The 15988-nt window shown below is 35.1% G+C and overlaps 1 protein-coding gene and 1 long non-coding RNA gene across 2 annotated transcripts; one reads left to right on the forward strand and one right to left on the reverse strand.

Moving 5' to 3' along the window:
* Nucleotides 1-526: 526 nt before the first annotated feature.
* On the reverse strand, nucleotides 527-8672 carry LOC141611014 (uncharacterized). The gene is made up of 11 exons (XM_074429408.1): nucleotides 8525-8672; nucleotides 7923-7988; nucleotides 7529-7596; nucleotides 7017-7050; nucleotides 6588-6657; nucleotides 4922-4979; nucleotides 4071-4199; nucleotides 3720-3811; nucleotides 2974-3064; nucleotides 1888-1966; nucleotides 527-804 (listed from the first exon to the last, which is right to left on the reverse strand). The coding sequence occupies exons 1-11, from the start codon at nucleotides 8529-8531 to the stop codon at nucleotides 752-754; spliced, it is 747 nt and encodes a 248-aa protein (XP_074285509.1). The 5' UTR covers nucleotides 8532-8672; the 3' UTR covers nucleotides 527-751.
* Nucleotides 8673-10446: 1774 nt separating this feature from the next.
* Nucleotides 10447-13282, forward strand: LOC141612706 (uncharacterized). The gene is made up of 2 exons (XR_012529159.1): nucleotides 10447-10728; nucleotides 12809-13282. It is a non-coding gene; the product is annotated as an uncharacterized LOC141612706 (long non-coding RNA).
* Nucleotides 13283-15988: the final 2706 nt, after the last annotated feature.

Genomic DNA, 15988 nt, shown 5'->3' on the forward strand with positions numbered 1-15988 from the left:
CATACAACAAAAATACTCCCTTGTCCTAATCAATAGTTTACACTTTTTTAGGTGTATAAAGCATATGTAAACATTCATGGAGACGGAGGGCGTAATAAGGGAATTTAGCATGAATATCTGAGAGTATGCTGAGGCAATTTTAAAAATTTGGTAGCTTCATTAAGATTTTCAAGGCTAGAAAACCGTATAAATTCTAAAGAGCTAGCCATGCCTTCAAGCGACTCGAACCTAACCCAAATAATCAACTGTCGGCCCTGGTGGGGTTAAAAGCAGTTCGGGATTTATCAGTCAATATGATCTTTGGTACCTCGTTGGATTATTACCAGGTCACGTGTTGGGCATTATTATGTTCGTTTGTCAACATACATCATATTGCTTCAAGTTTGGGGCCATAGTTTTCGAGGACTGTTGATCTACAATCAAGCTCGTCACCTGAGAATAAGTATTTGAGAGAGTAGAAACGTGGAAACGAATAGGTGACGGAAACACCAGAACACAAACATGTCGGCTGTGTACTAACAAATGGTAAGGGAAAGGGACAAAGGCCGTCCCTGTTTCTGATTGTAACGCAAATGTTTTACTTATACAAAACAAAATACAACAAAATATTTCACCATAGTGGCTATTGCTGATGGCGAGTAACATAACATCTCAAGACTGCTACGCGTATTCTCATATGCTCTGACTAACAGAGACGACAAGAACCCAAAACTCAAGTACACTATTAAGCAGACATTTCTTGAAGAATTGGTTAATCTTCTGATTTCTCCGCCAAATAATGTTCTAGCATGTCGTCTTCATCATCTGAGTTACATCACAAACACCAGAACATCATATCAAACATTATCTTGGAAACAAGATAATGGAAACAAGATGACTCTAACCATTTTTGTGCTGAACATAACAGACTAAGTGGCGGACCTAAGATCTATGAAGAGGAAATGCACCCTTCATGCGAGTTGTAAAATAGAATTAGAGCGAAAAAGAAAAAAGAAAAAAAAAAGGTTGGCCTGAAAAGGGGATCAAAGACGGGTCACTTTAAAAAATTCGACTTATAACTGCTATGGAGCAGAAGATTTACTACTTGTTGCATGGTTAGCTGGTTAGGGGAGCAGAAGAAACAGCCAATACTTGGAAGTTGAAACCTTTGCCAGTTATTGAACCCATAACATCTAGCTCGATTACAAGTGGCCCACAAGAAAGTTTAAAGAGCTAGTGCAACATAATAATGACATCTATTTATTTATCTTCCACAATTTTTTCAAAACTCGACATCTAGATGCTTATTTTTATTTAAAAACGAGGGACACGCATCTTTGCCCCTGACTATTATATCTCATGGAGACAGTACGACACTACAGAGCTACACTATTAGAGTTGTGGCTTCCCCATACTATCCTAAAAACTGCAGCTCAGTGATAACAGCAACATAATTTTATAGTAGTGTTTGCCAAAGATTCCAACATAAAATTTAGCGTATTTTCTTCTGAACAAGGTGGAACGATTTGAAATGACGCAAAACATTCAGAGTCTCCTGTTTTTTTCCCAAAACTACGAATCATGTATTAGTATTCCTGCCATCCATTTTATCCCCACTTGACTAGATGTTATATTTAACATTTAGTGATGAAATAATCATCAACTATGGCAAACATATTCCCCATTTAAGTAAAAGTGTTAACTAAAGTTCGCCTTTTATTATTTCACTAGATTTAGATGGACTATGGAGGGAGCATAACTGTCTAAAGAAGAGGCAGGTGTGAGCTTTTAAGACTTCAAGCCAAAGACTAGCACCAAAACCTAAAACCGACACATTTGCACCTAAAACTCACGCATTTGTACCTTTAGACAGTCCCATCCACGTTTTAAAATTCTAGAATATCATACCTTCAAAGTCATCCTCGTCGAAGTCAATGTCTTCTTCATCTTCAACATCGGATTCATCTTTGCTTGTCAATGTACCTCTCTGCAAACATATCACACGGTTATTTAATGCTTTGAAATTTAATGCTACTAACTGTTTTCTCACTATGATTTGAGGAAAGATACAATTGCCTGGGGAGTTCCTTGAATTCTTGTTCTAAATTTTCGCTCAAAACAGGCCACCACGGTCATGAACTTACCTCTCTCAGTAAATTTACAGTTTATTGGCATAGTAACTTAACAAGCATGAAGGCATGATTGGTAGTACAATTACATTACAGCAAAACCCTGTGGTTTGACAAACATTTCAAGCCAGTATACACTGAAAGGTCATCTTTTTTCAGTTATAGACTGCAAACAAATACCGAGTGCACAAGAGCAGAAAATTTTGAGTAAAGAACTTCAACCCTGATAACTCTACTTCGTAGAAACGTATATCACATAGCTTTTTTGGCTCCCCATTTCTATTTAAGCACACCTTAATAGGTGCATTCTTATATGAATAAGCTACTATACAATAGAAGTGTGTTTTATAATCATTCAAATGACTGTCTGGGTTTTCTGGTTATTGATTGCAAAAGAATACAGAGCAAATCAACTGACAATCCTAATGATTAGTTAGCGCCTTTTTTACATTCAAAAACCTCTAGGGCTGAGGCTGCATACATAAATCCTTACTTGAACAGCAGTAACTACTCCATCTGTCCATGAATAAAAAACTTCACGATTTGCTTTTTCGAGAGCTCATTAATAACACTCCCACTTGAGATCTTTCCTTTGTATGTACGCGTTATTCCTATTTGTGATAGTTATTATGGTTTGTGAATTGTGATCCTACAACTCTACTCAACTTTCATTTTTATCCACGTTTAAATGAAGTCCTTAAATCTCGTGCAGAAGAAACTGCGAAAATTTATTCATGAACAAAGAAAGTAATAATATAGAGAAAAAACAAGAAAACAATGTTAATATGTTCACAAAGCCAAACTCCATCCATTGCCCAAAAATAACTATGACAAATTGAAAATTAGCATCAAGGAAGAAACGTACTGCTGCTGCAACCGCTCTTCCACTTTCAAACCACTGCCTTCCGGATAGCCTCTTTTCCTTGGTAGTAGCAAGCGCAGAGTCTGGCATTAACCTGAACGCAACGGTAAATGAATGTCCAAAGAGTCCTCTTAAGAAGCAGAAACACCGAACATCATAATATTTCTGTTAATAATTTTAATGACCTGGCAGCAAAGTCTGATTTTTATCCCTTATTATTAGCTAACACTAATGTGCTATAAGAGTATCCTTCATCAATATCAACTCCTTATTTATGATTAACAAGGAAACTGTTGGTTCATTAGGGAAAGAAGCTATTTGAAACAGCCAAGTAAGCTACAAACCTTAATCTTGAACAAGTCAATGAGACATTATTCACTTTAGAAAACATGTGAATTGGAAATCCATTCGAATTGAATGTTTAGGGTTGTAGGCTGCTTTTCTTTTTGACATTTCTGTTACCAAAATGGATGAGTTGGCAGTACTATGAATTTATACTTTCAACATAATGGGAGACGTTGCTTATCTACTTCACCCTAGGTAAGTGGAAATTCCCATTAGAAATTACTCCCCTCATTGACAACCCAACAAAATGAGAAAATTCCTGTGAATTTGTTTCTACTTCCTCGGAATTTGCAGTGTAAGGAAAATTTCAGTTCCTATATTAAGTAAACAACCACCAAGTATTGTATAGGTGATAAGTGCTCACTAAATAAGAATAACGACATTCTAAAACAAAAGAAACTCACTTGGCTCGCTCAAGTGCTATCTCTGCTTCATATCTTTCTCTCCAAGCCAAGAACGTTTCAACGGTAACAGGCTCTCCGTGTGGTACTATTACCTAATGATCACGAAAACACGAAGCTTCATATTAGTCCAAACACAAATTTTCACAAAACAGACCCACCCAAAACTCAAACCCTGTGTCCGACATTTGCAAGAGTTGCAGTAAGATAGCACATGGGTCAAAAGGAAAATATTTATTTGAGGTTGCAAGCTATCTGATCTTTCTTTTAATTTAAGTTTATTGCTCAATTCCAAAGCATTGAACACCAGGACAGAAACGCAAGTAGGGGAACAAGAAAAAGTTGGTACCATACATCATCTTTCTCTAAATCATCATCTGCTGTGCTCTCAGTCACACCTTCCTGTTTGAATCTTACATTCAGCCATTCTTGGGCAGATGAAACTAATGTGTATATCATAGCCATCCCAAGGTTTTCAGCAGCCTTTATGAAACACAAAAAGAAAGAAACAAAAAATTCACATCATGAATAAATTCCACAATAACACGATTAAATTAATCAAGCATCATAACATTGCCAGTGTGTTAAGCGGATAATACTGATATAGACCAGCGTCCTACAGCATTACCGCAGCATCTCCTGCCTACAGCGAGATAAGATGGTTAAACGTACACAACTTTACTCCTGTGTTGAGCACAAAGGGACTGACCCAAAATGGAAATTTGGTCCTGAATTCCATCGACAGACTACCACTTCATAATACCAACAGCGCACACAATTTAGTGAGCCAATTTTCTTTTTTCCATAAGATTCTGAACTTCATAATACCAACGAGTCTTTGGCTCCAACGAAATGGAATCAGATGAAAATGAAAACTCCGCATGTCACAAAGGCTAAAGGGCGTTTGGAGAAAATAACACATTTTTAGTTACCTTGGAATTTTAACCTTTTTTCTACACAATTCATATGCTTAATTTATATTTGGAAAACAGTCTATTATAGTTCTTAGTTACAGTGCATATATTGATATATATAGATATATGGGCATCAATCCTCACAAGAGCACACTTATTGCATGATGCTTACTGGGAATTACCACAGTAGTTGGTGCTGAGAGTATTCAATTATTAGACTTCCAATAAACTTCTTATCAAGAAAAAAAAAGCACCCAATGCAATACACGAGGTAACTGTGGAGTAACTCACCTCTTGTTCCAGTTGTTCTTTCAAAATTCTGAGATCTTCTGGTGCTATTCCACGCAAACTGAAATTGAGACATTACATCATGTTTAATTGGAATCACTTGATGGATAAGAAAGTGGATAACAGTCAACTATAACTTAAATCACATATCCAGCAATGACAAATCATCACATATTGACTACAGCCTATACATTGAGGTTAAACTTAAAAAGTCCAAGAAATGGTCATCTAGTCGTTATGTATTAGTACTTACTGAATCTATTTGAAGCAGCACCAAGGGGATCACCCCCAAGTACAAAGGATCAAAGAAGCCCTTTTGCATGGGCAGGGCAGTAACAAAATATCTTTAAGAAGCTCAATTACAAGACAATGGCCGTCTCTTGTTCGAGAAGTGGAATAAGGAAAAGATAGGGGTGCCAATTGTTGGAAAGAGTCCAATCAGCCAGAAGTTCAAAAACGTTTACCAAACGCGTTGTATCTTCCCTTTTTAAAATATGAAATTTGAGTTGATTTCCCATGAGTTTAGTCTTTCCTCTACCTCTTATGCCTTCATTTTCACAAATGCATATTAAGACCCGGAAATACAGGTTATGGTGATATGCTGCACATGGATTGATGCAGCCTGAATCATTGTGACGACCCTCTATACCAAAGTCACCTATTGAGAACATAAGCTTGTCTTCAATCTAAATATCACCCTTCTTTTATGACGAAATAGAAGACATGTTGGGAAAGACCACGACAAGAATCAATTAATTCATCACATATTCTTTGAAGTAACGTGACTTGGGAATTGAATTGATGTGAAACTTAATGTAAATTTTCAAGTGAAGTTACTATACTGGAATTTTCTAATCAAGTTAATGTTACACATGAGCATGAGCCACAATGAACGTGTCGTGAACCTAACATGATACTTAAAAAGGCAGTTTGATTGAACAGAGATCCGAAAGCATGGTGATCCTGTGATCTGTGGACCTGTGGTCTAATTGATGCTTATTATTGTTCACAGTTTTAAACCTATAGCATTTACCTTGAGCCTTACTAAATCATGAGTAGGATTTAGGTGGAATCATTTTTTTAAGGGTAGTACGAAGAAAGGAGCATGATGAAAGAGAATGGCGATATAGGATAGAGTTGTGAAGATTAAGTGAAAATAGTTACAAACTCACAAGTCTTACAAATTAGCAAGAATTACACTATGGATGACCGGTATTTTCGTTGAAGTTAGATTGATTTGAACATGTAATGGAGCAAGTTTTGATTTGACTGGACATCAAGAAATGATAATTTCTAGCAAGTTAATAGCTACAGTTTTACTGGATTAATCGCCTAAAGCTATTAGGATTAATGATAATTTGCATGTACTAAATCCATACTGGTTTAGGATTCTTATTTCCTCGTAGAATATTAGAGAACTTTTATAATCCATTATTCTCTAATTAAGCTCTTTAAGCAAGGTTATTGCCTTTTAGATAATAACTGTTCCTCTGTCTATAGGCGCTTTTATTTGTGAAATTAACCGAACGAATTCTATAACGTAGATAACCTTAAGTCAGCAATACTCTGATTAAACTTGGTCAATAATGGCAAATCAACAAGGTTATGTATAGAAATAAAGAAAATAAAGGAAAAAACTACTCGGTACAACATTGTGCACAGGACTGACCTTCTAACATTCAGCAACGGAGGTTCATCCGGATAATTTTCTGTGTGCGCGAAAATCAACGCTAATTGAACTGCAAGAAATTATTCAAACAGCTAAGCTCCAAATGCAGAAAGAGGAAAACTACAGTCAACTCAAAAAAGCAGCCGTCATAGTAATTTTCTTTGATATATTTACGAGAAAACAAGAGATCCAACTGTCAAATCATGCTAAGAAATTAATTAGTCCCCTGAAAGATTTATCAACATAATGAAATCAACCCATTTAACTAAAATCTTCACCCAAATACCCATTAACCGCTGAAAACTCAGAAAAAAAAAAATTAATATAATATGCGTCACTGCGTCAGTCTCAGGGTAATTGTACCGCGAGATCATTTGATATGAGAATTAGTGCTTAACTACCGATGAGGCGATGAATAAGATAACAAACCTGGCAGCGAAGCTGAGTCTTCTGGTTCATCATCCTGAAAAAAAGGTAGTATTAACTTTAGCCAACAGTAAGTCAGTAAGAAAAATGAAGATTATGCACATGAAAACTACGAATTGCAGTGACATGTTCCACTTTCTAATTCTAGATGAAGGAACGACATGATCCAATATACAGTAGGCAATCTGTCCAATTTCCAGAAGATACTACTGGATTTCCCACACATTTTATCTTCACTCACCGCAAAACCATAGTTGAATTATTTGCAAAATAGGGGCAACATTCCAATCATCATGGTTAGGTGTAACGAGAAATTGAAAAACTATGCAAATCAAGATTCAAGTTGAATATTAGTCGGTGACAAAGAAATTTACTTTCCTAGACGCCAATAAACTCTCAGAATCCTGATAGAAACCAAAGAGTTGAACCATTTTCATAAACCATAATGCACACAATTTATATCTAGAACACCAAATGGTACGAACAAAAGAAAAGCCCCGTCTTTCTCAATATACCTGTGGATCTATGGTGATTTGATAACATGGCTTAGAAGTGTTAAGCCCACTCTCGCCCGGGTGAAGTTCTGCTCCAAAATAAGATAACAAAAACGCCCATGAAAATCATATCCGGTGATTCTAGATTTAGCATAATGGTAAACGACAACCCTAAATCATAATCTATGTTACTTCGACACTTCATATGAGCTCACGTACCCGTGTCTGACACTCGATCCTTGGACATTAATATGACACTCAGACACCTCATTTAAGATTAAAAACTTCGACAATTTTTCATAAAATAGCCATGTCGGACACTTGGATACGCACCCGTGTCAGACACTTGGAGCCGAGTCGGAGTAACATAGAACATAATCATAATTATGAAAATGGCTAGTTTGCTTCAACAAACCTTTAAACTCATCCATAAGAATGGCCTCTAGAGCTTCAATCTCCATCTCTTGCTCTTGCACATAGTCTAAAATCACACCACAAGAAGTTAAATAAAGAGTTCAATCAAACATATTATAATTAAGTCAACCAAAGCTGAAATTTGAGCAAATAAGAGACTCAATTGCTCAAATGCAATGACGGAACCAGGCAGGGGCTAGTAGGGACGGTCGCTACCCGCTCCACCGAACAATGAAAAATTGTCAATTGTGATTAAAACTTCTGATTTTTATTTTCTAGGTTTACCCTATTTCATTAGCAGTTCGCCCCCGTCCAAATTTTTCGCCCGATAACTTAAAATCCTAGTTCCGCCACTACTCAAAGATAATCACTTTGATTGGTACGATACTAACTTTCCCTAAATTCGACAATCCCAGTATAAACAAGCTAATTTAACATCTGGGTATACTTAATTTCATCAAATTAACAAATTATAATTATAATTAAAGGTTGTACGATTGTATAAAATTGTATTTATCGATCAAATCTCATAAGATACGGAGTATCAATCAAACAAAAACATATAGAGAAAATGTTAATTGTTGAACAAGATTGAGAATTTACCCGTCATTGTTGTTTGAGTTGTAGATGAAGCTCCTCTCACCACACTGTATTTCTTCTAGCGTAGCAAACCCAAAACCTCGAAATTTTTTTCCAAAATATTTTAGTTCACGAGCATTATTTTGACACGGACAATGTTAGGGCTACCTGGCAAACGGGCCGGGTTGGTTTGGTTGTCGTTCGGGTTTGTAAGAAATCGGAGTTAGACCGATCCATTTCGGGTATGGCCATATGGGTGCTTTTTGGGATGATATTATCAAGTTATTTAGAGATAATGATTACTTTCCAACAATAAAGATTCGGGTCGAGTCAGTTTGAGATCAGGTCAATTCAAGTCGAGTCAGTTTGAGATCAGATCAATTTGGATTCAGGTTAACTTTGGGTCCACAATTCATGTGTCAGTACGAATCGGATATTTGGGTTGCGTCATTGGGGGGGTTTCAACTTTGCCAAGTCTAGGCTAGGGATGGCAACTTACGGATGTGGACTGAATTCAACAGGATCCAGATTCATATCCGCATTTTCCACTCTTGATCCAGATTCGACTCAAACCCAACGGGTCCAGTTATCTCCAGGTGAATTAAGCCAACATCAGTTATTTAGGTCTTAGACAAGGCTTTTCGGATCTTATGTGAGCATTAAGAGAGATTCTGACGGGCTCTCGCAACTTGACAAACTATGCCACCCACTACTTATAAGAAGGTGGCAAATGGGTTATTCGGGTCGGGTATGGGTCGGGTCATTTCGGGTTTCGGGTCATTTTTGGGTGACCTTTTGTCGGGTTACTTCAGGTAGGGTCACTTTCGAGTATGGGTCATTTTGGGTCGGGTCGCTTTCGGGTTAATGACTAAAACACTTTAGTTAGTACTATTTTGATTACGAAATACTATTTTACAAATCTAACTATTTATAAGGGATGATTGTAACAAATGAAACTCTATTTGGTGTAAATAACATTAATTTGACTTAGTACTTGTTGTTTCGGGTCATTTTGGGTCAATTTAAGTCATTTTGGATCGGGTCAATTATGGGTCGGGTCATTTCGGGTCGGGTCAACATTGGGTCAATCAAGTTTCGCGTCGAGTCTGGGTCGGGTCGGACTAATTCGGGTTTCGGGTCATATCAGTCCGGCAAGTTCGGGTCATTTTCGGGTCTCTGGTCAGCCTTATCGGGTCGGGTCATTTGGGTCGGGTCAACTTTGTCAGGTCTACATAAGTCTACCCTTTATCAGGCTTTTAAACTTAGGTATCGGGTTCCTAATTATTCAACTAGTTCAACGTCTCAAACTAATCAAATAATAATACAAGACAAATAGTAAAGCAATGACACACGATTGATTAATTGAAATGGACGTTAAACCAATAAAAAGCTTATTGAAAAATATTTAAAGGAGCCCTTAAGGTGGAGTTTAGTGATTAAAACTTGGGTGAAATTCTCAAGGGACTCGAATTCAAGGCTCTCTATAGGATTTAGGTTGACAATATATTATAAGTCTTGTTATGTAACCGTATTGTGCTAATCAAATTAGTCCTTGTCTTAGAAGAAAAAAAGGTAAAATTAATACTTGTAGATGTGGAGAAATAGGAACTTATATTGGATGTATTACCTCATACCTCATTTATTATTGAGCTTATGTGTATTTTTTCTGAGCTTTTTAAAGTTTATAAATTTACATTTTAATTTTTTGCCGTCAAAAATTAAATTTAACTAATCTTATCCAATTAGTCTCCTGTATAACGGATGTATCCGTTATACCAATAAAACGGATCAAGTAAGTTACCATATAGGATTAAATGGTACGATATAATTTAAAGAGATAAAATTATTTAAAAAAGGAAAACTAATCAACCTAACCGTCTAATGAGTGTAATTATATTGTTGCCTATATTCATGCCTTTTTTATTCCTAAAAATCTTGTAGAAGATTTTCCTTCCATTCCCATATTTTGTCTTTCACGCTTCTCCATAACCGCTCTACTTCCATTTTCGTTCGGATTCAACCTACCATCTTCTTCCCCAATTTTTTGTTCATTTTCAACCTAATTGTAGCTACTTTTTAATTGTCATAATTTCAGATCTAAACTTACCATAGTACCGGTTTTTTTTGCAATCAATTTGTTGTTTGTATTTTCAATTTTTCGGAAATGACGAGGAAGCAAGCAGCAAAAAGGGGTTTGGTTGAAGCAACTTCATCAAGTGTTATTAAAGGTATGATTTAGTAATTTAATAGTACTGATTTAACTATTTTTTACTTAAATAATTTCATTGTAGTTACTTTTTTGGGCCGATTCTTTGTTTTAAGGATATGAAAATCCGAGACAAGCAGTTACAATTAAGAATAAGAGGAAAGGTCGGCCTAATAATGGAGAGAATGAAGTAAAACAACGACTTAATGGTGTTGATGTTGATTTGTCGGTTTTATAAGTTTTTACATCTTGCGTTTTTGGTAATTTTTGAGTACATTCAGGCCCGTCTAAACCCTAGCGCTCTATGTGCATTGGCACTGGGCCTCAAAATTTTGGGGCCCAAATCTTGGAATTACCCATACAATTAAAAAAAAAAAAAAAAAAAAAAAGTTAAAAACAATAAAATCAGCAAAGGGCACGCTGTATTCCTATGACTATTCTAATTCTATTCAACAATCCCCTTCCCCAAATCTAGAGTAATTAATTTCATTCCATAAATAATTAAATTTGGGCTTCATTTTTCCCATAAACATGTCCAACCTTTTATTTATAATTTTTAAATATGATTAGTCCAAATCAGTTACTTATAAATCATTCAAATTTACAATTAGTGAGATTGAAATCAAAACTTTTCAATATAGTAATCATTCAAAGAGATCGAAATAGGTAAATATTTCTTCTTAATTTTAATGAATTGTTCTGTTATGGGTGATAATGTTGATTTCTTGTGAATCTTGTCTTTTTTTTCTTTCATATTATTGACTTATTGTTTATTTGCTTTATCAATTTTCAATATTTGTTCTAAAATTTAATGTATTTGCAACGATTGGAGAAAAGAGAAAGAGTTGGACATAGAGGACTTTGTTTTATTGGTTTTTGTTGGAATAATATCCATAGAAAGTTTGATCGAAGGTGATAATTATGAAAGTTTGATATAGGAAGAAAAATTGGTGGAGAAAGTCTATTATAAAAGTTTGATAGAAGAATTCGCTTAAAAATAAATTTTACGTGAAAGAATTTCATCATTGGTTTCTACGGTGTATTAACGCAAATTATTTGAATAGCGATTCTTTCACGTAATTTTTTTTTCTACGGCCGTCTCAAGAAAAGTTTGATGAGGCCTCTTTTATTTTTTTGCACCGGGCCTCCACTTTTCTTGAGACGGCCCTGAGTACATTAACTTAGATATGTTTTTTGGAACTTATTCAGATCATAATGTGAGCAAGTTTATGCTATTTGTAGCTTATAACCATTTGTAAAGAGTAGTTCTGATTTCAGTTTCTGTGACCATTTTGCTGAACTTAGTGGTCATTTGTTGATGTTTAATTACATCTTTTTTTTGTAACTTATTAAGATCAGAATGTGACCAAGTCTGTGCTATTTGTAGCTTAAGACTGTTTGTTAAAGAGTAGTTCTGTTTTCAGTTTTTGGGACCATTTTTGCTGAACTTAGTAGCCATTTGTTGATTGTTGATGTTTAATTAGATCTGTTTTTATAACTTATTAAGATCATAATGTGACCAAGTTTGTGCTTATTTGTAACTTAAGACCATTTGTTAAAGAATACTTCTGTTTTCTGTTCTTTGTGACCATTTTCCTAAACTTAGTGGCTATTTGTTGATGTTGAATTAGATCTGTTCTTATAACTTGTTAAGATCAAAATGTGACCAAGTTCGTGCTATTTGTAGCTTTAGACCATTTGTTAAGGAATACTTTTGTTTTCAATTCTTTGTGACCATTTTGCTGAACTTAATGACCAAATAAATGTTGTAAGTAGCTTAGGACCATTTGTGACCAATATGCTAATCTTTGTGGCCATTTATTAGCTTACCATTTTGATGAACTTAGTAGGTATATATATATATATATATATATATATACATATATATATATATACATATATATATATACATATATATATATATGAGTATTTTGTTAGTTACCATTGTTGTGATATTTATTGCTAAATATATTGTTCCTATTTTAATTATATTTTGTAAGTACTCATTTAATTTTTGTATTTGAATATGTAGTTCAAGTGTTTTGATCATGAATAACTAGTTAGTAGCCATGTTTCATCTCTATTTTTTTTACGTTTGCCAGGACTTCTAAAAAGATTACTGATGCATACGGGTCCTCGGGTGGTTTGTTTAAACTGATTAAGAAGATGACTGAAGAGTAGAAGAAAAATGTTGAAGAGATTGGTTTTGGGGGCTGTTGGAGGTTAGAGCTAGAAGAATAAATCATGTAATGATAGATTGGTTGATGATGCGTTATGACCCAGACTCCAGGATGTTCTTGATTGATAAGGAGGAGTACTTTGTTTTGACGAGAGATGATGTAAATTTATGTTACCTTGTAACCATAGGAAGGAGGTTTTGCGCACCTCAAGTAGAATGCTATTTTTATTTGGATTTGGTAATTGATTTAAAACTGTTACTGCTTTCTAGTTGTATTTGATATGTCATTCACATTTTTCTCTTAATATGTGAATGACTAAGTATTGAACGCATCCTATTTTGGTCGTTTTCTAGTTCGGATTGTGAATTAATTGAACAAGTATTGTTTTTAAGACAATATTATGCCTGCTTTATTTTCTTAGTTAAATAATTTTGTGGTCAAATATATACAATTCTAAGCTAGTAACAAGTTTACTAAATACGGTCACAACATCATCAAAGTTGGTCACAAAATAAAGGATATCATATTTATTTGGTCACAAAGTTATCAAACTTCTACCTTAGATAGATGGTGAACAACTATTACTTTAAAGACAATACTACGCCTTGTTTATTTTCTTAGTCAGGTAATTTTGTAGCCATATGTCCACAATTTGTCGCTAGTAACAAGTTTACTATATTGTAACATATCATGAAATTATTTATGACTAAGAAAATAGAGTTTGTAACCAAATATCTGTAACATGTAATTCAGAAAATTAATTTTGTGACCATAATGACTAGTAAGATATGGTCACAAAAATAGCACGCATCTTAAGCCTATTGACGTATTTGATATGGTCTCTCATCGTGTGTCTAACTAACTCTTCACCTCCAGAAGTGACAGCTAGAACACGATATTGAACACATGGATGAACCAAAGCTTTGGTCGTCATTTCAATTACCTCACCCTCTTCTGCCGTTATTTTTCGTTCACACCTGTGAATGCGATGCCATTGAGAGGGCGTTAAGATATTGTTATGATCAAGGTTGTTAGAACACATTGGATTGATGATGCCAAGTCCCTTTGTTATTTGATTGTTTGCTCTTAGTTGAAATAATTAGTGAATGAAGCAATCAAATGGACTTTCAACAATGATTCAAGATGATCAAGTCAATCAAGGAAGTCAAGACAATGATATTTTCCAAGCCTTAGTCGATATATGTAAGAGTAAGTGTAACATTCTCATTTAAGTCAAGTAATGGCAAAACCATGCAACGGTACGCTGTACTGTGGTTTCTGGTACTATCATACGGAGGAGGAATTTTCGTCCAAATGTTTTTAAGTGTCAAAACTTTGCAAACTTTAAACCTTAAACATTTGAATTTTCAAAAGCTTGAAAATAATCTGAAATTTTGGAGTCACAAGCCCATTTGTCTAAACCTCTAGATTTGTGCAAACACCTTTTACTAAAATGGCAAAAAAGACTTGTCAAACTTCTAAAGTAAGAAAAGCTTTTTGCCATTTTGGTAATTGTCACATGTTGAGTGTAGATGTTTAAGTTTTCTGATTTCTTAAGCCCCAAGCCTATAAGTCTAACACTTACCATCACTCAAAGCTATCATTTTAATATTGGATTTAATTTTTCAAAGTATACTTACCTAAGACTAAATCCACTATAAATAGAGTGTCTTAGTCACATTTATTTCTCAAGACTTTCAAAACATTTATTGTAAAAACCTTGCAAATCATTTGTGCATTTAAAGCTTTGTTCTTCAAGTGTTTGCAAAACGTTTTTCTGATTTTAAGTCTTCAAAATTGTTTTCGAAAAAGTTGTAAAACCTCCAAGTATCAGTTCGCTGTACAGTGACATGATGAGTTTGTTCCATGATTCTCGTGTTAGATCTTCATTGTAATCTCCATGTTCATTTGAGTGAACTCTTGAGATTCAAGATTCTGTAACACCTTGAGATAGAACCCATAAACTCTTGAAGCGGAGTAGCTTTAAGTTTGAGTGCAACCGGAGTAGGTTGGCGAGTTATTTTCATTGTAAGGGGTTTAGTAAGTTTGAGTAAATTTCTAAACAAGTAATAAAATAACGGTTGGACGTAGGCCTCGGAGTAGAGGCTGAACCAATTTTTAAAATGTCGTTTGTTTGTTCATTTACTTTTACGTTCTTCCACTTTGCTATTTCTCGCATGTACCTAATCAAGTTCTGTGTCACAGTCACCTATACCGTGACATAGAACTGTTGTACCTTCTTATGAACTTACATTCAATTAAGTTTCTCAAGTCTTGTACTTCTTTATTCTTAGCTTAAAGTAGTTAATTAACTAAGTTAAGGATAAAATTTTTAAAAGGTACACCTAATTCACTCCCTCCCCCTCTTAGGTGTTAATCGTTCTTAACTCTTTAATTGGTATTAGAGCCTTGTGCTCTTGATATTGGTTAAATCCAAAGAGTTGATCCTATAGTTATGGACGATTCAAAACACACTAAGTATCCCATTTTCAAGGGAGAAAACTATGCCTGGTGGAAACATCGCATGGAGCACTATGTCAAAAGTGCGGACTATGAATGTTGGTTAATCATTCAAAAGGGTCCCCTCAAAATCGAAGTGACTAATGCTGATGGCACTAGCTCCTTGAAAAGTGAGGAAAAGTATGTTGAGGCCGACTATAAGAAAATCGAGAAAAACTCTAAGGCCATGTCCATTCTTCAATATGGGATCGGTGACCAAGAGATTAATCGTATATCTGGATGTGCTTCGGCCAAAGAGATTTGGGACACCCTAAACCTTGCCTATGAGGGAACGTCACAAGTCAAGAAATACCGTATTGATCTTCTCATGCAACAATATGAGATGTTCAATATGGAACGAGATGAGTCAATTAATAGTTTGTCTTCACGTTTTTCTAGTATTGTCAATGACCTTAAGAGTTTAGGTAGGAGTTTTCAATCCGAGGATTTAGTCCGTAAAATCCTTCGTAGCCTAACTGAAAAGTGGCAACCGAAGGTTACGGCTATTGAGGAAGCTAAGGACCTTTCATTGCTCACCCTTGATGAACTTATGGGCTCACTTATGGCTTATGAGTTAACTCTCATGAAGCGTTCTAGTGAAAG

This window comes from Silene latifolia, chromosome 11 (assembly GCF_048544455.1).
Source record: "Silene latifolia isolate original U9 population chromosome 11, ASM4854445v1, whole genome shotgun sequence".
Lineage (NCBI taxonomy): Eukaryota > Viridiplantae > Streptophyta > Magnoliopsida > Caryophyllales > Caryophyllaceae > Silene > Silene latifolia.

What these genes read in the sequence shown, in the direction of transcription:
- LOC141611014 (XM_074429408.1), bottom strand. An exon ending in TCTTATGGATGAGTTTAAAG is followed by an intron (nt 7,597 to 7,922) that starts GTTTGTTGAAGC and finishes ATTTTGGAGCAG; the next exon opens with AACTTCACCCGGGCGAGAGT. An exon ending in ATGATTTAGAGAAAGATGAT is followed by an intron (nt 3,812 to 4,070) that starts GTATGGTACCAA and finishes CGTGATCATTAG; the next exon opens with GTAATAGTACCACACGGAGA.